General features: G+C 38.4%; 2 protein-coding genes across 4 annotated transcripts in view; one reads left to right on the plus strand and one right to left on the minus strand.

Annotated features, from left to right (window-relative positions):
- Nucleotides 1-24,059, plus strand: part of CNGA1 (cyclic nucleotide gated channel subunit alpha 1) — a 77,941-nt gene that overhangs the window by 7,376 nt on the left and 46,506 nt on the right. Inside the window, exon 2 of the mRNA XM_010992863.3 lies at nt 12,573-12,607. The gene's annotated coding sequence lies outside the window, so the exon portion shown is untranslated. The remainder of the gene's footprint in view (nt 1-12,572; nt 12,608-24,059) is intronic.
- On the minus strand, nt 365-23,503 carry NIPAL1 (NIPA like domain containing 1). 3 transcript variants are annotated; one of them, XM_064486875.1, is made up of 7 exons: nt 23,362-23,502; nt 16,393-16,456; nt 15,360-15,626; nt 10,665-10,721; nt 6,750-6,840; nt 4,614-4,774; nt 365-4,110 (listed from the first exon to the last, which is right to left on the minus strand). In XM_064486875.1, exons 3-7 carry the CDS (start codon nt 15,526-15,528, stop codon nt 3,491-3,493), a joined length of 1,098 nt encoding a protein of 365 aa, XP_064342945.1. In that variant the 5' UTR covers nt 15,529-15,626; nt 16,393-16,456; nt 23,362-23,502; the 3' UTR covers nt 365-3,490. The 3 variants fall into 3 exon arrangements, with proteins under 3 accessions (XP_064342945.1, XP_064342941.1, XP_010991164.3); XM_064486871.1 differs by having other exon boundaries at nt 16,393-16,545; XM_010992862.3 differs by lacking the exon at nt 16,393-16,456 and having other exon boundaries at nt 23,362-23,503.

A 24,059-nucleotide genomic window follows, 5' to 3' on the forward strand; every position in this document is an offset into this window, starting at 1 on the left:
TCAATTTAAAATAATGCAATGCTACCAAGTATTTTTATAATGCTTTTACTTCTCCGTCTCTTTATTTTTTTTAAATTCTAAACTGAGGGGAGATTTCATTACACTGACTGCTCGATAAAATTATCAGAAGATAAGACCTTCTCTACCTTTTGTTCAGGTGCCAGATCAGTTATACAGAGATGGTTTTGTGGAGAGCCTTTTTCTAAAACACAGATTTTAATGTCAAGGAAAATGATGAAGCCAAATTAGGTGAAGTGCAGATTTTTTTCTTAAACCTCAAAACTTGCTTTTAGTCTCTAAACAGGGATGTTTGTTTCATTACATAAATTTAACTTCAATAAACTAAAACTTGAACTCCAACAAACATAATTAAACCACATTATTTTATTGCAAAGGAAAAACATACAGAAACATTAATTTAAAATTTGTAAACTTTCTAAAATGAACAGTATTTATAGATTGAAAATATGGAAAGCTTCACTGTCATAGTTATTTCAAAATATTTGAAAACATTTCATATATATCCACATAAATTACTTCTCCACAAAGTTTTGTTGGGATGTGATGATTGCATTTAGTTCAGTTTTACCGAGAAAAATAGATTATTTTTGTCGGAATCATTTTGGGTTGTTGTTGAGATAGTATACTAATGGAATTCATTTTCATTTGGGTTATTAAAAATGAGCTAAGGTGACACGAATTGAGAAAAGGATGTATGAAAACTGGCAACTAATGGGTCTAACCTATCTAGTAATAAGACTATGAGAATTAAAACACTGATTCAAAGAAAATAACTTTTATTAAATGCCTCAGTATCAGGCATGATACGGGTGCTTTCCATGTAAATGTATTTGATTGAGCACTCTTAAAACAAAAATGTTAATTCCATACTGCCAAATCTAAAGGGTTTTATGAACATTCTGCAATCTGAACTAAAAATAAAATCACTAATCATTGACCTAAGAATAAATTGAAAAATAAAATGAAACTATTGTATTTACAGAATTAGGAAAAGCTTTCAATTTGTCTGTGGAAGGACAGCTTTGTAATCCTTAATGACACATGTACAGATATTCACATAATAAATCTTAAGATACCTATGTGACAAAGTATATATATTAAAATATATAAACATCCGAGGCTACCAGTTAAGACTAACACAGTTTGAATACAGAGATCCAGCATTTTATTCTTCCTTGGACAACATCTTCCTATTTGGGAAAAATTACTCTGGATTTTGGCTTTGTAACATTTTTGGTTTTTCAATGTATTTGCCCATCAGGGATTTTTAGAGCTTTTCAAGTGTTTCATTGTTTCTCAACATATTTCAAGTCATTAAATCTTTCTCAGACTTTCCCCTGGGCATACATGTCAACACCAGTTCATTTTCCAACCCAGGGTACACATGAGTTCTTCTGTTCCAAGAACCTTCAACCTGGGCACAGTACACTGAGGGCAAAGCAACATTTGACATGAAAATTCAGTACTGTGGAGAACCATCCCAGCTGCAGGTTGGATGCCATTAATTTCCTCACCAAGAAGGTGTCCTGAGAAGTCAACAGTTTCAATAAAAAAAAGAATTTCTCCAACTTTCAAATACTACCTTTTCAGAAAATACTTCTACAGACTTGTGTTCATAGCTTACATATCTGCTATGCAATCAAGGTGAAACAGCAATCAACAGAGTAAACATGTGTCTGACCTGAGTTATCAACCCATGAATCTTCCATGGATTCTCAATTTTCAAAAGTTTGGAATGCACTGAACTGCACTCAACACTAAACGGAGACCGTACCACAGAGACCGTACCAGCACTGTAGGAGTGCGATCAGCTCAGGTCATCACCGTGATCATCAGTCATGATTCAGCAGAACTGGGGGGAAATGCTAAAGTCACCTGAATAGAATTCCAAAGAACAGAATTTACATTATTACCCAGGATCCACACGCTAGATTACAAACAAACAAACAAAACTAATAACATTTGATGTTAGTAGAGAGAAATCCAGTCAGCCTGAAGGGTTTTTTTCTGTTTTTTAATGTCACAATTTTTGGGTTGGGATTTTTGTTTTGAGAGAAATAAGCTTAGTCTAGAAATAGGAATTGATTTCTTCTCCATTAAGTCAATGAGTGATGAGTATCTGTCCGTAAATGTTAAAGACCACCACAGATGTTATTGCTGCTACGTACTTGGAGACAGGGAAATTTTATGGAGGCTTTAATATGAAAATGTATTTTCGTGTAATAGTCCCTGAGGTCTTAATATTTTGTTTTCCAAGATCTTAACTCCCCTTCCTAGCCTCCCAAAACACTTATCAACAAAATGTATGGAAAACATGGTCAGGATGAAATTCAACAGAAAAATACAATTTACCACTTATTGTGGTAGGATATGTATATTTTTAAAAAGGTTAGTAACTAATTATAATTTCCTTAATAAATGTGAAAGTACCAAATTTCAAGACGACAATTATAACTTATTTAAGTCTTTCATAAAGATTTTTCTTGTTTCCAGTCCGTGGAAAATCCACCCTTTGGGGATTAAACCTTTGAGAAAAACTGAAGTGTACAGTATAATCCTAAAATAATGTAGCAGTTACTTTGTGAAAGTCTTTACATCAACAAGAAAAAATTACCCTTGGGATAACAGGAAAAGTAAAGAACAAAATTAATATAAGGAACTTCAAAGGTGACATCACTTGGACTTCTCCAGAACTCAATTTTGTCCTATATTGTTCAGGTCTGAGTTAAAAGAACCTGTGAATACAATTGTTTACATTTGTTTTTGTTTTTGTTTTTGTGAAAAGGAAAATTCTGTTTCATTTACCTAAGATTTGAAATGTTTCTCTCCCTCCTCCATTCTCCCCTTTTTAATTGATAATTAACTTCTATAATATGTCAATAAATTGCAGTTCATAAGCCCTTCATGGGTACGTGTGTCTTGCACATTCTAGCCCACCAAGGAGCATTTCCAACATGCCTGTTTTTTTCTTTAATGCTCTACCCTTTAGCTATCTTGTTTAGAAAGAAGTTGTAGAAGGAGGAGGAAGCTTCAATGATCTCACTTCTCAGTTTTAATCATTTGAAACTACGACTCATTGGAGAATGATGATTGATAGTCTGCCTATCAGCACACAGTTGAGTTTATCTACTAATTACTGAGAAATTAAGAATAGCAGCCAAAGAAATGAAGAGCCACCTGGCAGAGCCAAACATACTGTGCCCAGAAGAAAGAGATTATTGTGAGAGTCATCTAACGCTTTGACTTGTTTTATGCTTAGGAAGTATTTCAAGTTTGCAGAAATGAAAAGCAGCAGAAGTCTTCTTTGATTTTCAAATTTGATGTCCAAAAATGAAGGCATTTATGTTTGTCCTCATGTCTAAATTATTAGTTAGAACTTTAAAAATGCCAGCTTTGCTAATAGTTCTTCCAAGAATCAGGTTTTCCTTCTCCTCTCCGAGTGGCTCACAGTGGTCAAAGTTCAGGCTTTCTAGGATCTTTGGTCCTCAGTCCTGTTAAACAAGATAATGTCATCCTCGAATCCTGGGGTTGAACATTCCACATTCTCTAGTAAGACATATTTGTCTTCGTTGCCATTCAGAGAGAAGACTTCCTTCTGGGTAGTGGATGTCAGGTCACTCCAGGTAATGTCAGTGTTTTTAAAAGCATGTAGAAGGAAGATGCCATTGATAATGGTGAAGAACCCACTCAGGGTCCCAATGATATCTCCAGCTTTCATGCCATACCATTCTTGGAATAAGATGGCAGAGCAAGTCACTACCATGGACGTGAAGAATACATAATAAATGGGAGTCACAAGAGATGTATTAAAGGTGTCTAGTGCCTTGTTGAGATAGTTAATCTGTGTCGTCACTGAAAGCACAAGTACAGCCAGCAAAACAAAGACCAGGGGATGCTTGTAAACTGGCTTCCATGCCAAGAGCTCCTTAATGGCAATCCCCAGGCCCTTGACAGAAGACACTGAAAACGCTCCAATCAATGAACAGATTGAAATATAGACCAATATATTGGTCTGTCCTTTCTTGGGAGCCACAATCAAAATCAGCACCAAGGAGATCACAGTTACGATCACAGCAAAGGAGATAAATCCTGTTAGGAGGAGAAAAGAATTAAACCTCTGAAAACGCTAATAGGATTTGTGAAATCTTGTTAGTTATGGAGCATGGGTGTGTTCTAGAAAGAGAAGTGAGATTAACTTAAAAACAGCAGTAACAACAGTTTGCCGCATAGCTCTCAGTATTTCACAAGGGACTTTCACAGACATATCATCTGAACCTCAGAGATAACACTGTGAGGTACAGCAGAGACTGTTTGACTTTTTATTTCAGAGGGAGGAAGATGCTGTTTGGGTTGGAGTGTAAGTCTGGCTTCTCCCAACCCCATCCCTTCCTTTCATTCTGCAGAGGAGAAGCTTCGACACAAAGTAAGTCGTGTCACATTTTCAGAAGACTTGAGCTACTCAGTCAAACCTGAGTGCCTCTCAACCCACAGCTAGGCTTGAAGGAAGCCTATTACAACATTATTACATATTCATTTGATGAGGAGAGAAAGTGGAGCAGAATTTGAGTGTTTCTTTCGGTTGAATCACAAACCTGGGTCTCTCAATTTCATTTCCATTTCATGCAGAGAAGTGACTTCCTCTTCCTGTGGGGCATGGATAACCATCACAGTTGACCCCAATATACTTAATATGCAGCCTATTTTCCCATGAATGTTCAAGTGCTCATTTAAAAAATAGGAAGACAGTATTGCACTGTGGAAAGAGCAAAAAAAAAAAAAAAAAAAAAAAGAATCACTCTGGTTTGATGACCTTTTGATTCCACTGCAGCTCAAGGCATCACACTATGGTACATGCCACTCTGTATCCCAGTAACTAATTTGAAATCACCGTGTGTTACGGAAAAACCTGATTAGTTTTAAAACTCAGACATGATGGTTAAGTTAACCTGCTTAACTGCTTCTGGATCTGAAAAGCTATAATAAGCATTCTATACCCCTGTAATTTTCTCATGACCTTCTAAGAGGTCCCACTCAGTTCATTTTCAATTTTCCCACCTTCTCCTGTAAAGCCAAACACAATGGAAGATCTTTTACATCTTATTGGCATGATACATTTAGAACATGTGTGCTCATGAAAACTTCAAAGAAAGATACATGCCTAAAGAAGAATTACTCTTCTCAGGGCTCATATTTTGCTAGGAGACACAAGTACAACCACATAGGTTGTCAAAATATTAAAATATTTCCTTACCAGCTGCTATTGCCCTGGTACGTTGACCTATCCAATGCTCCCACTACTTTGGTTGCCATGGCCTCAGGAAGTTCTAGGTTGGCACCACCACGGACACCAGATTATGCCATCCTGCTGCTCTACCAGTAGGTCTGCTGTGGCACCTGCTCCTAATGCCCTGGCACTCCCGCCAGGGCATTATCAGTATCCATTTGCACCCAAAACTATGGTCAATTACCAGCTGCTTTCTTAGAGTCGCCCCCATGTGGCCACTCATGAGGACTGCAGCCTCCGCAAAAATACTGCTATGACCAATAGCTATCATTCATCCAGTAGACAGGGTTCTAGCGCTTTATGTGTATTGACTCACTTAATTCTTCTAACAATCCGACAAAGGTGAAAAGAACTGGGTAGGCCAAGTCATAAGCTTTCTTCTAGGGGTTGATAGGGAACAGAGATAAAAGGAAAAGAAAAAGACAGCAAACAAAACAGTTGCTTAGCTACAAAATAAGAGTTCATGGGCTCATGGAACACACTCATTTGGGATCATAATAAAGACCAACTCAGAAATATCAGATCCCCAGTCTATTGACAGGAAAATGATTCCTGTGTCCAGTACTAAAGGAAACTAAGACGTCTCCAAACAGAAGTATCCAGCAGACAATGCAAGACTTTTAGTGAGAGTTGAAATTTAACCCAAACCCCATGCTTTTTTAAAGGCCTCTGATAACCACAGTCATTAACCACTATGACAACAGAAAGCATGAAAAGGGCTGTGGCAATTTGTTCAGGTGAGAGTGGGGAAAAAAATCTGCTAGGCTTTGTTGAATGGTCACAAATAAACCACACAATTACTTTATGTTTAGCAGGAAACCAGGTACACTCTCTTACAGGTTTTCTAAATAACAAGACAATGTATCTCCTATTTTTACTGCTATTTATTGTGTAGTCTTCTCAAATTATTTTTGTGATTTTCAAAATTTTTGTTTTGCAATATGCTTAGCAGTATACTTCTTGTGTTAAGTTTATCATGGTGTTAAAATCCCTACAGGAGCAAAGCTCCTTACTGCTCACTATGAATGACTATCCAGACAGGCTTTTCTTAATTATGCCCTAGAAGCAAAGGGAAAGTGCTGATACCACAAACAACATAAATTCTGTCCACTTGCAAGCATCACCACTTTTTGCATGATTTATGCACTTAACTCTCAGTGAGAAGCTTATGCTCATCAGTCTCTACAAGTTTTTTCAAGTAATATGTTTTAAAACTTCTGAGGACCTTAATTACTCATAGAATAAATGGAAATTCCTTAAGATTTCTAGTTTACCTTTAGCTATCTTGTCACTCATCCTTTTGCCATAGAGACAGGTTTTTCCTGTTAACAAAAGGTTTCTGAAGTGTGCCCTATTCAGGGTGATGCAGTGTCTCAGGATTTGTTTTGTATTATATAGTATTTACATTTTGATCACATTTGTAAATTTATAACTGCTCACGTACCTTATGAGAACACTCAGAGCGCCCAGTGGGGTGACCAAGGTGGCAGGTGCAAAAGCATAAGCTGCAAAATTCGCAGCCTCTCCTGCTCCCACTGGAAAGCAAGCAGCAGGATTAATACAAAAGATGGGCTTATTTATCCTCAGAGAAAAACAAACGACACTTGGAAAGCAGTAGACTTTTATTCCAAAGATGCTGATAGATCTAGCAAAAAGGAATAATTTAACCTCTTTTATGGAAGGTAGAGATGGTTTGGTATTAAAAGGATGCAGATTACCACTTACAGCAGCCAAGACATGGAAACAACCTAAATGTCCATCGACAGATGACTGGATAAAGAAGTTGTAGTATATTTAGACAATGGAATACTACTCAGCCATAAAAAAGAATACCATTTGCAGCAACATGGATGGCCCTGGAAAATGTCATTCTAACTGAAGCAAGCCAGAAAGAGTAAGAAAAATACCATATGATATCACTCATAAGTGGAATTTAAAAAAAAGACAAATAAATTTATATATAAAACAGAAACAGACTCACAGACACAGAAAAAGACTCACAGACATAGAAAACAAACTTATGGTTACCAGGGGGGAAGGGGATGGGAAAGGATAAATTGGGAGTTTGAGATTTGCAGGTACAGACTGGTATATATAAAATCGATAAACAAGTTTATACTGTGTAGCACAGGGGACTATATTTGATATTTTGTAGTAGCTTATCATGAAAAAGAATATGAAAATATATATATATTCATGTATGACTGAAGCATTGTGCTGTACACCAGAAATTGACACAATATTGTAAACTGTGACTATACTTCAATAAAAAAAAATTTTAAAAAAGGATGCAGATAAACTTTATCTGGTGATGCAAACTCAACTAATGTAAAAAGTGGTGACAGATGGATATTCATTTTAAATGATCTTCAATAATGCTTTTAGTTACTTTAGTACCAGAAACATATTTGGTCACTCTGATGAAATCTAGTAGAGGTAGCTTGGGAGTAAGCAGAGAATTATTCTGTTTGTTTAAGAATACCTACTGCTATGCAAATTAACAGTAAAGCCACTTGTAAAATGGGAATGCTTTCTAGAGATCTGCTGCCTAGGCAGGGGGTGGGCAGAGATGCCTACAGCAGGCCCGGCAGTCAGGTATCTGCAGACTGCAGACGATCTACAATCAAGTAACACTATCTTAGTAGCCCAAGGAGATCCAACCAGCTGTTTGAAGGTCCTAACAATGTACTCCTGTAATCTTTGTCTTATCTGAGGAACTCTAGACTTCCATGAGATACTGCGATGCAATTAACTTCCAGAGTGAGGGAAAATCCCTTTAAGAGCCCAGCACTTGTATTGGGGCCAAATTATTCTCATGGGTCACCACTGGGACACTTGCCCACAGAATGTAGTATTTCCCGCTGCAAACGATGCCAAGCAAACGCTTATTGTAGAGAGAGCCTCTGGAACAGATGAATGACACCAGCACACTTTTCCTTGTTCCTTCTGGCTGCTATCCACACCACTCTCCCCACCCCTGCCCCAACCCCAGCTGAATGGACAGGAGGACTCAGCTTTAAAACATCATAAAACAAATTGAAACTTACAGAAAAGAACAATGAGGAGGCTGCTCTTCTAAGAACAACAATGGTAGGGTTTTTTTTGGAATAGTAAGGGATGAAATAAAATTCAGATCTTATGGCAAGACGAGAAAAATTTAAACATGAAGTTTTTCTTTGCTTGTTTGGGCCTCCTCCATCCCGTTGTGTTTTGTGCCTCCACACTTACTAGACTCCCTTAGGAGATAACCTTCCTTCTGAATCTTGGAAGGGCCCACTACTCTCTTTGTAATTACAGCTCTGGATTGTGTAAACTGTCAATTAGACATCATTTATTGTATAGCCCCCTGTCTCAAAAACTTACATAACTGTGCTTTGACCTCTAACAGGTGGAACAGTTCTCTTTCTAAGAGGCTGTTGCCAGGTGATAATCCTCAATTTGGCGCGAATAAAAATTTCCATTTCTCTCTTAGATTGACTAATCAATTTCCTTCATCGACATAAGCTTTCTTGAATACTGCCTATTATTTATATTTTTATCTGTATAGACAGCTTTCCAGGAAAATATTGATGTCATGGTTAAAGTACTGTTAAGTTTGTTGCTAGATAAAATCTCTAATGTCGAAGACTTGTGCTTTTCTCTCTTCAACATGGGCGTAAACTTTATGTATGATGAGAATACAATGATAAATGTAGCCACGTAATATTCTCCTATTTTCATTCTATTGTATGGAGAGACACGAGAGTGAGAAACAGAGAGAAAAGGAGAAAGAATCTTCCAAATATTTATTTGAAATCTTCCCAGTACACTCCCTGACAACTTTCACTCAAATAAAGTATAAAAACACCTTAAAAATGGAAAAAGCTATACAAATTTAAATTATTTTTATTCATCATCCTCTCAGCAGGTACGGCTAGGGGGTCCCTGGAGGAAATGAACCAGATATAGCTTTTTGACACAAGAGAAGCCATTTCTAGCCTAAGCCATTCTGTGATCTCAGCCTGACCACAGTGCTTGCCCTTCAACAGGTCTCAGTGATAATGATCTTAAGGGAACAAAAGAACAAACTGATATTAGGCAAGAGAAGTAACAATAACAAAGATGATAAATCAGTTATAAAGACTCCCAGTGCTGTTTCAATGGTAAAGATTAGCCTGAAGCCCTCTGTTGAGCTGTTTTGCAGAATTTCCAGTGCTCAACCACCTGATCAACTGGAGCCTAAGGGATGATGATGACCTGTTCTGACCCTCAGAGACTTCCATCAACTAAAGCTTGGACTCTGTCAACCTTTACCCCGATTCTGTGCTGAATTCTCCTCTGCTCAAGCCCCTTCATGAGTTCGCACGTACCCTTAAGCTTAAAACGTCTGCAACTTGCTGTTTCGGGAGACACTGCTTTGGGAAAGATCCTAGGGTTCTCCTTACTTGCTGCAAGTGATAAATCCTTCCTTCTCCAACTCTTTGGCTTGATTGTGTCTTTTGCCTCAACCCCTGCCAAGAGGCGAACCCACTTTTTGGGTAATAAGGCTTTTAGATACCACCGCTTATTAAAGAAAAGCTATCCAGTTCTTTCTCATACCAGGATCTCAAAATACTGAAATGTGTTACTTGCTACAGGAAGATCACTGGAAGTTTTAAGGCTTCTGGCTGCTGAGGGAGATGGCTGGCAAGTGGTGTGAAACTGCAGTTTATGAGGGCCTTTCTTTGAAGTTTTAGGCTTGGGATTCGAAAAAGTTCAGAGTCAGGAGGGAGCTCTCAATCTGCAAAAGCATCTGAGGGAGAGAACACTACCTTCTCTTTGGATGTCACATTAGCATCAAGAAAGAGCTTTCATATCCTACAAAGTCTCATTTAATCCTCAGGGCAGGTCTAGGAGGAAGGAGATCGGGAACAAGCTTCTTCTCTCCATTCGTTCAGCGCTAAGCAGCCCGAGCGTACATTTGTTTATCCATGTTTTGCTCCTGGCCAGGCAAGTGTACCCATTTCTTAGCAAATTTGCAGCTCAAATAGTCACATATCAAATTAGGAGTTGGGAAAATGTGAGAGGAAAGCATTTCCCTCAATTGTTACAGGGACTAAAACACAAGAGAAGGAGAATTTTGTGATAAAATGTAAGATTTCAGATGTTAATTTGCCCCCTTGCATTCCAATACAGTATTGAGACCATAGAGATCGGCGGAGGAAAGAGTAAAAATTAATTCTAAATACATGTGACTTATATAAGATATATGTGCACCAGAAAATGTCTAGACTTAAATGCCATCCTTACCAGGAAGATAAATTAATTGATTTTGAACGACTTCCACGTAATTTATTTATTATTTTGCAAGCAAACACTATTCTTGGCGTTAAGGACTTACTTGAGAGTAATCCTGCCCACCAGAGCCATTCCTTGAGGTAAGAATGTCCACCTTGTCCTAGAAAAATTATAAAAATAGAAAGTAAGTTCTAAAGTAGAGGAAGAGGGTTTGAGGGATTAATTTCTATGAAAGGTACTGGAATATGGTTCGAAAAAGCAAGATTTAAGGTGTACTCAGTTTATCTCATCTTTTAATTTATTTACTTGGTCATTTCCAGAGATCCTCTAAAGCTTTCTCTATGTCACCTTTGATTTCTACAGAAAGTAGGTTTTTTTCATTTGCAGGAAAATTTTATTTAGTCATCAGGTTTATTGCTGACTGGAAAAAAGAAAAAAAAGCACAACCTAAAAGTTGAGAATTATGTTTTGTTCGGCCGGACTTGCTGAGGGGTTGAGCCTGGGAGATACACTCTAAGGTAGCTCTGAGGGACTTCTCCAATAGGGAAAGGGAGGAGCCGGGATATATAGCAATTTTTGTTAGAAAAAAATCCCACCAAAAATAAATAAACAAAAAAAACCAGTCGAAACATCAGAAGATTACTGTTAACTAAAGAAAACATATCAAGTTAATGAATTTAGCACTTCTCTATGTATGGGAATATACAAGAGTGTGGGCTCACTGAACTCACTAAATCATTCCTTTGTATCCTGTTTTCTTCGTCCTGGATCCCCTTAGGGGTGGCTCCAGTGGCTGGTAGCTTGATGGCCACAACATACTTCCTTTACTGATTCAGCAGGTGACATTCTTTGTCCACACAGTATTTAAGCCATTCAGAGGTGTGGACATAGAGTAATGTAAGCCCTAAATACTTTGTTTCAGCCACAGTTAAAATTAAAAGTCAGAAAACCATAAATCATAAATTAGAATGGTAACCTAATGAGGACTGTAAAGGGAAGTAGATGGCTGACATAAGAGCGCTGGAGATTTTGGATTGTCAATCAGAGAACGACGAGCATTAGCCACTTGGATTCTATCTATTCTCTACTTGGGCACCATGAAATTGACTTTGTGTCTAGTCTACTGAACAGGACAAAAACCTTTCCTAAGATAGAGAGTTATCCTCCCACTACTGTAATTTGCGACCTTAGGTCATTGTTATGTTTGTTCTAAAAAATGTAATGTTCTCACCAATTTTAATATACTTAATCTGGTGAATTTGACCTATCTGATCTGGTTGTAATTAAACTAAACAGGATATATTAGCTGTAAGGGTTATCTTGCAAGATAGTTAACTCTTTTCTCTCTCTCTTTCTTTCTCTTCTCTTTTTTTTTTTATTGAAGTGTAGTTAATTTAAAATACTGTATTACAAGTGCAGAGCAAAGTGATTCATTTATATATATATAATATATATATATTATATATAATATATCATTTATATATTATATATATATATATTTCAGATTATTTTCCATTATAGGTTATTACAAGATTTACTGAAAATAGTTCCCTGTGCTATACAGTAAACCCTTGTTGATTATCTATTTTATGTGTATTAGTTTGTATCTATTAATCCCATACTCCCAATTTATCCCTCCCCCACTCCCTTTCCCCTTTGGTAACTATAAGTTTGTTTTTGTCTGAGTCTACTTCTGTTTTGTATATAGATTAATTTGTATTATTTTTTAGATTCCACATAAGTTATATCATATATTTATCTTTCTCTGTATGACTGATTTCACTGAGTATAGTATTCTCTAGGTCTGTCTGTGTTGCTGCAAATGGCAAGATTTCATCCTTTTTTATGGCTGAGTAATATTAGTTATAAACATCCCCCCACATCTTCTTAAGCCAGTCTGTTGATGGACACTAGGGTTGTTTCCATGTCTTAGCTATTGTAAATAGTGCTACTATGAACATTGGGGTGCATGTATCTTTTTGAATTAGAGTTGGTTTTTTTTCTTTTCCAGATATATGCCCAGGAGTGGGATTGCTGGATCATAAGGTAAGTCTATTTTTAGTTTTTAAAGGAATCTCCAAACTGTTTTACATAGTGGCTGCACCAGTTTACATTCCTATCAACAGTTGAGGAGGGTTCCCTTTTCTCCACACCCTCTCCAGCATTTATTATTTGTAGACTTTTTGATGATGGCCATTCTGACGAGTGTGAGGTGTTACCTCATGTGGTTTTGATTTGTGTTTCTCTAATAATTAGTAATGTGGAACATCTTTTCATGTGCCTGTTGGCCAACTATGTCTTCTTTGGAGAGATGTCTATTTAGGTTTTTCTTCCTTCCTTCCTTTCTTTCTCTCTTTCTTTTTTGATATTGAGTTGTATGAGCTGTTTGTATATTTTGGATATTAATCCCTTGTTGGTTGCATCATTTGCAAATATTTCCTCCCACTCTGTAGGTTGTCTTTTCATTTTGTTAATGGTTCCCTTTGCTGTGCAAAAGCTTTTAAGATGATTAGGTCCCATTTTTTTTGTTTCATTTTTTTGCTTTTATTTCTTATGCCTTGGGAGACCAATCTAAGAAAATATTGCTACAATTTTTGTCTGAGAATGTTTTGCCTGTGTTCTCTTCAAGTTTTATGGTGTCATGTCTTATATTTAGGTTTTTAAACCATTCTATTCTTGTGAATGGTGTGAGGGAGTGTTCTAATTTCATTGATTATATGCCACTGTCCAGCTTTCCCAACACCACTTGCTGAAGAGACTCTCTTTTCTCCATTGTATATTCTTTCCTCCTTTGTTGTAGATTAATTGACTGTAGGTGTGTGGTTTTACTTCTGGGCTCTCCATTCTGTTCTATTGATCCATATGTCTGTTTTTGTGCCAATACCATACTGTTTTGATTACTGTAGCTTTGTTAACTTCTTTTTTAAAAATTAATTTATTATTATTATTATTTTTGTTAACTTCTCAAGATAAATTTCCAGAAGTGGAATTGTTAGGTTTTAAGATATTAACATTTTTAAGCCTTCTCAAATTACTCTCAGGAAAATTTGTACCCATTTATACTGTTCGAGCAATGTTTGAGAGGGCTACTTATCTCCCAAAGTCCCTTACCAACATAGGACATTATTTTTTTAAAGAAAATGAAACCTTATTAAAATAGTAGGCAACAACCCAGGAGCTCATTGTTATATAGTTGGTATTTCTTTGGGTACTAATGAAATTATTTATTTGAGTATATTTATTGGCCATTTACAATTCTTATTCTGTGAGTTCCTTGTTTATGTGCTTTGTCTATTTTCTGTTAGGGTGCTAATCTTTTTATTATTGACTATAGTAACTCTTTACATATTGTGGATCTTAACCACACTTTGTCATATATTTTGAAATTTTTTTCCCTATATGTCATTTCCTTTTTAGTTTCAGTTAAGGCTGTTTCCATGTAGGATTTTTTTTTCTTTTTTGGTCAATCCAGATAACTTCTTCCTTATATAGAATAGATTCTTCCTTTATCTTTATGCTTAGGAAGATTTTAAGTTTTTTTAAAGAGAATTTTATTTGAAATTTAACTTAAACTCTGTTGAATCTATTTTGCCGAGTGGTATAAAGTAGAACTCTTCTTACATTTTTCTCTATTTTTTTGCCAATGGTCTCAGTACTTTCGATTGAATAATTCATTCTTTCTCCTGTGGACTGAAATGCCGCTTAAAAATCATATATTAAATTCAATTATCTTTTATTATTTTGTCTATCTTAATGCCAGTACCAAACTATTTTACTCAATATATCATTATAGTATGTTTTATTTTCTGATAGTGCATATCTCCCCTCAATAGTACTCTTAATAAACTTGTTTCCACAATTCATGGTCATTTATTTTTCCCTAAGAACCTTAGCTCTTATATGATATTATTCTTGATAAGAATGAACAGAAAATTCATGGTTAATGGAGGATAGTCAAGCAGAGTTAAACAGCATCTGAAATGTCACTATAAATAGTAACCTAATTCTACTGCCATCCATTCATTGATTTGACAATATTTATTGGGTGCCAGCCACTATGCTAGGGAAGGTTCCTGCTCTTATCGAGTCCACTGTCAATAAACAAGTAAGCCTGTTGACAACAAGTAAAGAAGCAATAAACGTACAAGGATAAATTATTCCAGGCACAGTGAAGGAAGCTGTTAGTGCAGTGACACAGAAAAGCAGGGGTGGAGTGAGGGAGACCTCCCCAGAGAGGATGGTCAAGGAAGGCCTTGCTGGGATGATGATATTTTAGCTGAAGTCTCAAGAATGAGTTAGCCAAGTGAAAGGTAGGGAAGAGTTCCAGGCAAAGGAAAAGGCCTTGAGGTAGGAAAGAACTTGGTACATTCCAGGAACCAGAGAAAAGCAGGTGACAGGGAGGGCAGCAGAAGATGACGCTGGAGAGGTAACGTGGGTCATGTTAGGCAGGAAGTCAGAGACCATGGAAGAAAGTTTGGATTTTACTCTTAGTGCAAAGAAAAGCCACTGACATGTTTTAAGCAGGGGAGGAGCCTGATCTGCCTTTGAAGCCTGAAACTGCAGACTAAAGCTCTGAAAGAAGACCCATCCCTCACTCCGAAGCTCTTGAATTTTATTCTCACCCTAAAGGAGACACAGCTGGCTCCGTCCTGGAACGTGCCAAGAACAGTTGCTAAGAAGAGAGATAGGGGCTAAGACAGAGACAGTGAGATAGTTATTCCTGCAGCACTATGGTCTTACGACAGGATTATTTCTGCAGTAGAAACTTTAATTTGTTATAGTTGTGTCGGTTTCTTACCAGCTCTAGTAATGCCCTTGTTGGCCAGTTGCAAGAGGCCCTTTTTTTTCAAGATGAAACTGGAGCCAATAAAAATACTGGAACTTACTGCCAGTGCCAGGCCCACATAAAGACTGTATTTGTTTTCTGCACTTGCAGAAATGCTCAAGTTGGTTATGCTGGAATTCATGCCTTTGTAGAGGACGGGAGACGCCAGCAGCTGTGACACACGTGTGATCTCACACCAAGCCTGGGAGGCATTTGGACAGATCAGAGGCAGCACATAGCCTGGAAAAAGGGAAAGAGGGAAATGTCAACAAACGAAAGGGAGGCGCATTCATGTTTACCTTCTACAAGAAAGAGAAACTTGAGTGGTCGGTACTGGCTTGGGCCCAGCAGTTCGTCACAGTGCCTCCACACCCCCGCTGCCCTGCCCCAAGACAGCTGTTTCTCTCCTTCATGCTATCAGTGTGTCACCTGGAAAGCAGAAGCATTCGTGATGCCTAAATGTAGGAGAGGGCACAGCAACCCCGTCAGCCTAGAAATCACTGCATTACAGGGAACTGAGCTAACCCACTTCGGGAGGGATGAATTATGCATTTCAGAAAACGTGTTTAAAAGCGAGTTTAGTCTTCTGTACCACTTTCCTTAAAGAGAATGATTTTTCAGGTCTACTAACTCACCTTCTCCTTAATAAAATTGAATCTAATAATAAAATGAATTAAACATCAGTAGGCTCTTTTTTCCTAAGCAGGATTCAAATAAACATGTAAATCCAGATCCATTATTAGAAGTGCTTTTTTTTTTGAGGCTAACACTAAAACACAGAATGAAAACATTTTACACCACGTAAGAAACTTTTCATAATCTGTTCTCCACTAGAAAAGCTGCCAACAAGGTGACACTGTGACTAGGTTTTTGGACCATCTTTTCAACTTTTTTTCCCCACTTTATCTACAAAACAGAAATAGACTCACAGACAGAGAACAAAATCTATGGTTACCAGGGGGTAAAGGGGATGAGAAAGGATAAATTGAGAATTTGAAATTTGCACCTCTAGGGAGTGATGAAAACGTTAGCTATCTTGATTGCAGTGGTGGTTTCATTGGTGTATACGTCTATCAAAATTCATCAAATTGTACATCTTAAATATGTGTAGTTTACTGCACAGGAATCATACCATAATAAAGGTATTTTAAAAAATTACCTAAACAAAAATGGGCAAAAAAAAAATTAATCAACTACAATTTTAGAATTCCGTCAAAAAAAAAATCAGTTCTATGTCTCAAAAATCTTAAGAAGGCATTTGAACAACAAGACAGCTTGACCAAATGATGTCTTAGAAACAAAAGTTTAAAAATGGGATCTATGCCTCCCTAGCAAAGCATCATGAAGTTATGTGAATTTTACCACGTGCACAGTTAAGAAACAACCATCAAGTCAACAGAAAGGTAAAATGATTGAATTCAATTTTTTCATGATTATTATTTATCTCTATAATTTGAAAATGAACCAACTTTGATTCAGAGATACAGGATAAATTCTGAGACAAAACTTCTAAATAGTCCAAGGAGAAATATATTACTTCAGGGATATTCTGTGGTAACCGAGGAATGTTTCGGTAAGAATTGTTTTAGTAAGAATTGTTGCATTTTTTCAAATAGGCTAGTCCTTAGCAATCTTGTCCCGGGTACTGTTCAATTCATCTAAACCCCAAGAGTGCAAAGTAATTTTTGGTAGTAAGAATTTCCGTTACATGAATTCTTGCGAAACCATCTGACCTGACTGCAGTAAATTCTGTGGCTGCGTTAGTGTTACTTAGTATGTAGTTAACATAACCATTCCAAAACTTTATCTCTGAAAACAGTGTGGGTGGATCTCATTTCAGTGAAACAATATTCCTTCTGAGCTGTTGACATAGCAAAATGTTCCCGACATTTTAGGGGGTGTGGGGGCCGAGGGTGACAGGGAAGAGCAAATAATCTTTGTTGCATTTTGTAAGTTCTCATCATTAAGTGGACATTCATGCTTCAAGTTTTATGGCAGGAAAAATAATAAAAATCTTGTCTAGTTACTGACCTTAGAACTTAAATTGTTTTATGTTTTGAGAGCACAGGAAGGAGAGAACCTATAGCAGATATGACTGAAGGAGGGGGTGGGGGAGTGACTGGCAGGTTGGTGGGTGCGGGGTGGTGCAGGGCAGGAGGGGAGAGATGGGTAAAGTAGAATGTGTGGGCCGGGACTTCGGGGCTGCAGAGGAATTAGAGGAATATCTCAAAATCAGAGTTGGCTTCTTAAGATTCTAGTAAGCAAAGTAATTCTCGAGGAGTTTAATCTGAATTTTACTCAACACAGAAAATCTATTACATTCCTTAGTTTTCATTTTAATAGACACTGTCAATAACCCTTTAAAGTGACTGTACCAATTTACACTCCTGTCAGCAGAGAGCATGTATGACTTCTTTGGTGTTATTATATCCTGATCTAAATATTGAATAATAAATATTTAGGAAATATGTGTCAGTTATAAGGAAGAAAATAATTCAATATACACCAATGTATCAACTACCCAATTAAAAAAAATTTGTTTGTATTATTTCATTTTGGGGGGGAGGTAATTGGGTTTTATTTATTTGCTTATGTTTAATGGAGGTACTTGGGATCGAACCCAGGACCTTGTACTTGCTAGGCACGTGCTCTGCCATTGCTATGCCCTCCCCGCCATCAACCACCCAGTTTAAGAAGTAAAACATTACCCTTCCAGGTAACAACTATCCTGATTTTGTCTAATATTCTTTTACTCTAAAAAAAAATTTCCTCTATAAGATTATATATTTAAATAATAAAGTGTTTAGTTTGCTTCTTTTTTGACCTTATGAAAATGTGGTCATATAGTATGTATTCTTCGGTGACTTGCTTGTTTTTGAGATTTATCAGTCTTGATGCATGTGGCTGTAGGGTTTGTTTTTTCCTCCTTGTTCTATAGAATTCCACTGTATGACAATCTCACCATTAATTTTTCTATTTTATAGTTGGCAGACATTTGTGTAATTTATACTGTTTTTGCTTTTACAAACAGTATTGCTAATGTTCTCAATATGTTGAACCATATGAAATTGATGATATTTGACCATTTTTGACCCTACAGAAATAGCAATTTCGTATCATTCAATTTAATATGTATCTTCATATACAAGTGTGAACATCTACATACACATACATACACACTTTAAAAACAAAGTTGAATTTTCTACAGGGTTATATGCCTTTCCCCACCTTGAACTCTGTACTAAGTATCTATAATCCTGGACAAGGTGAATAATCACTCTTGGCTTCAATTTTTTCATCTGTAAAATGAGGGAGTTTGACTCAATGATTCTAAAGATCCCTTCTGTAATTTTATGGTTTGATCATAAGACATCTTGGTTCCCAGAGTAATTTACTTACAGTCCTGGCTGTTCATAAATGTTGTTGATGGACCAGCTCTAAATTCATAGGTACTTATAGCTGGAAGACATTTTAAAGAAACTGAAGCCAGGATATTAAGTGACCCGCCAAAGTCATGCAACTGCCAAAATTAGGGCTGGTAACCCATTTCTCAGGCTACTATTCTATTTCAGAAAAGTAAAAACATAAGGTATAAACAAAGACAGTTAAAATTTTTTATTAATGTTTACACAAAGATGAAATGCTCTGAATAATTTTTCAAGTCCTATTTATATATAGAGAATAATAATTTAAATTATCCAATTTATTGCATAGAGTAGGATATTTCATTTCTGAGAAGTCAGTGAATGCATACAACTACATTTTTAATTGCTGTAAGATACTTCCAATTTGAGGAAATCATCATCTCATCATCTATTCTACTTGGTTAGTTTAATTATTATTCTGCAAACATTCTCACTTCCTTACCCTCCTGACCTGGGCAGAGTATTCTTCCCCTGATGTCAAGTTGGTGGCCAATGGGACATCAGTAGAAGTGATATAAGGAGAGAGTTTAAATGTACTTATGTGGTTGGATTTACTCTCTTGCACCTCTGTACTTGTCAGGAATAGAGCAACCCTGAAGAGCTGCTGCCTCTTCAGCTTGATCGCAGAATGAAAACACACAGCAAACCTAAGCTCATCCCACATTAAGGGGCCAAAGCCAGGTGGGTATTTAGCCTGATGCAGAGTCACCCAGGTTTACCTGGTCTAGATTAGTCAACCATCAGCTGACCTACACATAAATAGGACTATATGACACATAAACAGAAATATGTGACTGTTGTTTTTAGCCACTGGGTTTGGGGTTGTGTGTTATGCAGCAGCAGCTGACTGATACACCTGCCTATTTATATTAGCAAAGGAAAGAATGAATTAAATCTCTGTAATTTATTTTCCAAATAGCAGCCAGTGCAAATTGGATTATGTCACTCCTCTGCTTAATTCCCCACCCCCCTTGATTTTTTTCCGCTGGACTTTTAAAAAGCTTTCCATGCTCAAAGCTTGCTCACTTCTGACATTACACTGCACTAGTCTCTCTCACTGTCTGAAACATCACTAATTTTTTTTCACTCTTTGATTCAATAAATATTTATTGACTATCTCCTATCCGTTAGGCATTTTCTGAAGTTAGGGATACAAGAGGTAATAAAATACAATTCCTGCTCTGTTATAGTCATTCTAATAGAAGGAAATAAACAAGTGAGCTAATAACTTCACAATATGCTCAGTGCCGTGGAAAACAGTAAAGAAGCAAAGAGGATTTTTTTTTTTAAACAGCATTAAGTGAAAAACCTCTCTGTTAAGTGTAAATGCAAAAACACTGACATGGGAATTTGCTTGAGGGGGTGCAAAGAACTGTACCACCCAGGCTGGCTAGTGAGAGCAGGGAGATAATATGAGATGAGGTCAAAGAGTACCAGGGAGCAGCATCAGACAAAATGACCCTTTAGATCAATGGGCCCAATCTTGTCATTTCTCCTTCCAAAATTTTACAATGGCTTTTCTTCTCATTCAGAAAAAAATCCACAATCCCCACCGCAGACTAGAAGGACCTACAGAATCCTGCCTCCAGCTATCTCTGTAACCTCACTCCCTACCCCCTTCTTTCATAGGCTAAACTCCATCTCACCTTAAAGCTTTTCAGTTGCCTTTACCTGTTAGTTGGTCCCAGAAGTGGCTGGCAGGGCTAACTCCTTCACTGAGCTCTCACTTAAAATGCCTTCTCTGCCCTTCCCATCTAAAGGGACTTCTCACTTTCCATCATACAACTTAATACTGCCAACCAAGCAAACTTGCTCTTACAGCTTAATGAAGCCTTTTAACAATGCTGTATATCCATATATCTATTTCATTTATTCACCCAACAAACCAGTTGTTGTTCCTACCACGCAGGGCACCATGTTAGGTATTCATTCATTTAACATTTAAATTCTTACTGAGCACTTCCTGTGTGCCCTGCCCTGTTCTGAAACTTGGTGAGATAGTGATCTGCAAGACAAGTAAACAGGCCTCTGTTCTCCTGGAGCTGACAATGCTCATGAGAAAACTAACAATGAAGCAGGAATAAGGGGAGTAGAATAGAAATGAGAAATACTTTAGAGCAAATTTGGAGCAGAGTAAGTATGAGAAATAATTTTGAGCAAATTTGGGACTTGAGTCATAGTAGATATATCTACAGATAAACTCCGATAGCGCTGGGTAAGAAGCCCATTATTTCATTCAACCCAAATAAAATGGAGCAGATACTGTTGACTTTTTAAAAAAGTTAAAAACTTGTATCTCTAAACAAGATCATCCCATGATCAGTGTTGTCTGGAAGCCAAATATTCTATGAGGAGACTGTTGACCATCAGAATCCCTACATAAACTGCTACAATCAATAACATATTTTCTGAACAACCTTAGTGAAGAATTTTACTTCCTTTAAGCACTGGAATTTCAGCACTTATGAAATCTATGGAAGACTGGGAAAACTCATGCTTTTAATCTTGTGCAAATCTGGAGAAAATCTTTTTTAGTGGAACATAAAAGAGGCTATATTTTACTTAGAAAATGCAGCTTGTCTTGATGGTAAAAATTATGTGCATTTGGTGGGATTTTGAAAAATGTTTATGATATCGATTTTTTTAAGAGTAAAATCTCAGAATCATTAAAATGTGTATCATTGCATCCAAGAGGCCAGAGAATGGGGATGGTCACCTACAGGAAAAAAAAAAAATCAAAGGCTCAAATAATTCTGTGCTTGGTTTGATTGCTAGTTCTGAAAACTTAATCAGTTCTCTGGGCCTCTAGGACCAGACTGTCTGGCAAATCCCTGTCTACTAGAACCTAGGCCAATGTCTGGCACATGGGACTCCTGTCATTTGAATAAATGAACAAGTGAAAAATGGAGGCTTTAGTCCTTGTCAGGCTCTGAACTGTGTGCTTCTTAGGTAAATCCCAGCTGCATCTATTCCTCACAACTCTAAACTGTAGGCATTATTCCCAGTTTCTAGACGAAGACTTAAGGAGGCTGTCATAGCTGAGAAGACTGGAAGCAACGCCTAATCTCTTCCCATTACTTACAATGATTCTGATTTCTCTCAAGTCTTTGCCACCAGTCTCCCACTCAATTAATTACCACAGTTAATCCCAGTTATTAAGCATCAAGTTTGAATACTTCTTGTTGAAACTAAACGCATGAGCAAAGCAGGAAAACCATCCTTAAGTTCAAACAAGTGGTGTAATTCACACAGCCTTCTTACTTACAGATCCTTCGGTAAACAAGGGTTGGATGTATCAGTAGTCTGACTTACTGGTTTAGGAATTTTTTAGACAAAGGTCACACAATCTGACTATCTAGGAAATAATTCCAGATCCAGCTGCCTTAGTAACCACTTCCAAAACCTTGGCTTTTGAATAGTTTGTGAATTGTTCAGGCATTTTTCTTTCTTTGTGTTCTTTCTTTCTCCTTCTGGCACAGTTTTGACTAGTTCATTGACTTTATTTTTCTTTCCTTTTCTTTTTCTAAAAACTCCCCGCATTAAGCAATAAGCTAGGAGAGCCAAAAGGAGAGAAAACCGGGGAAATTACCAGCAATTTTGGAGAAGTAGAGTTCTTGCCACGCCTCTCACTGCCCCCTCACTATTTACGTTCCTTACCAGATAAATTAGAAATCGGCTTTCCCCTGGACTCTGAAAACTGAAAACTGTCGTTTCAGTTGATACACTTCAGTTCAGAGCCGTCCGCACTTCCCTCCACCCCCGCCGCGGGACCCCGGTCCCTACTTTTATCTAGATTCACAAGGGCGTTCTGTATTGAGGCTGTGGAAAGCCTGCCAGTGTTGTAAACACCTAGCAAGGGCAAGGGGCAGCACCCTGAGATTTTACAGGACTTGGGTGGCGGCGGAAACCACAGACCACAAAGCTGTGAAAAACCTGCCAGTGACTGAGCCCAGTTCCTGGTCTCCTCTGCTCGCCTCCTGCCTTACGTGGCTGCACAGTCAGACACGAGGCTGCTGGGGTTGGAGACGTTTTCATCTCGAAGGAAGAAGGGAGGTGTGGGTGGCCAAGACTTATCCACGCCTTTCCCCAGGGGTCCAAGGCGCCAGACTCTCCAGTGTGTGACCCTCGCCAAGCCCTGGGCGCAAGACCGACTCCCGCCGGTGCCGGGGCACGCCCTCTGCCCATTGGGTGACGTTGATCACGGACTCTGGAAGTGAGTCTGAGTCAGTAGAAGCGTGTCTTTTCAGCCGAGCCTTGGGAGTTTTCCCACACCTCCCGGAGTACCCCGTCACGATACTCAGGCTCTCCGTAATTTACATAGATCTGCCTTCCGGACTAGAGTAGGAGCCACGTATGTCTAGTTCGACTCAGGCATTCCCACAGAGTCTGGCGTATTGTAGACGCCAATAAATATCTGTTGACCAGCTGATTGGCTGAATGACTGAATAAATGCATGAATGAGTGTTTAAGAGTCCGTGTATTCCTTTCTGGTCGCCACTGTCTCATCGCCACCCCGATGCCAGGTCCCCCTGCTCGGGGCAGACACTCACCTTCTCGACAGGGCTCTCCAGGCGGTAGCCTCACCTGTCCTCCCATGGCCCCTACGGGCTTCCTGGGCGCAGAAGCTCGTTCCTCACCCACCTGGGCTTCTCCTTCTCCCCATGGACCAACTTTCGGGCGGAGCCGCTGGGTCTCGGGCTGGTCTGAGCAGACCCGCCCTGGCAGCCTCAGCCAATGGGGGTGGCGGGGTGGGGCCTCCGCGCGAGCCACGCCCCCGAGGTCCGAGGGTAGGGCTCTAATTCTCCCCACCCGGCTGCGGCGGCCGCCCCAGGGCACAGGTGGGACTGGCGGGACTGCCGCAGGAGCCAAGCAGTGCAGAAGCACAGACACGCCTCGCAGGGTAAACTCGCCTCTCGGAGCGTGGAGGCCGCCGGGCCAACTCTCAGGGAATTTGGTGGAGTAAAGTCTGTGCTGAGAGGCCCCCTTCTGGCTCCTCCGGGGGCAAAAAGTCTCCTGCTAATGAATTTTGAGGGCCCTGCTTTGGAAGTTAGCAGCTGTATAGGGAAGTTGTGGCCACTGGGATTCTGCTCGGAATACCATGCTAAAGTTTATTCTGGCGGCTTCAGAACAGACTTTGCCGTTTTGTGTTATTATCAGCTTCTCCCGCAGTCCCTCGGCTTCAAACTTCGCCCCTCCCTCACCTCTTTTCCTAAGCCATATAGTTATTTGCAATAAACCCTAAAGGAAA

The sequence above is a fragment of the Camelus dromedarius genome, chromosome 1 (assembly GCF_036321535.1).
Source record: "Camelus dromedarius isolate mCamDro1 chromosome 1, mCamDro1.pat, whole genome shotgun sequence".
In the NCBI taxonomy this organism is placed as follows: domain Eukaryota; kingdom Metazoa; phylum Chordata; class Mammalia; order Artiodactyla; family Camelidae; genus Camelus; species Camelus dromedarius.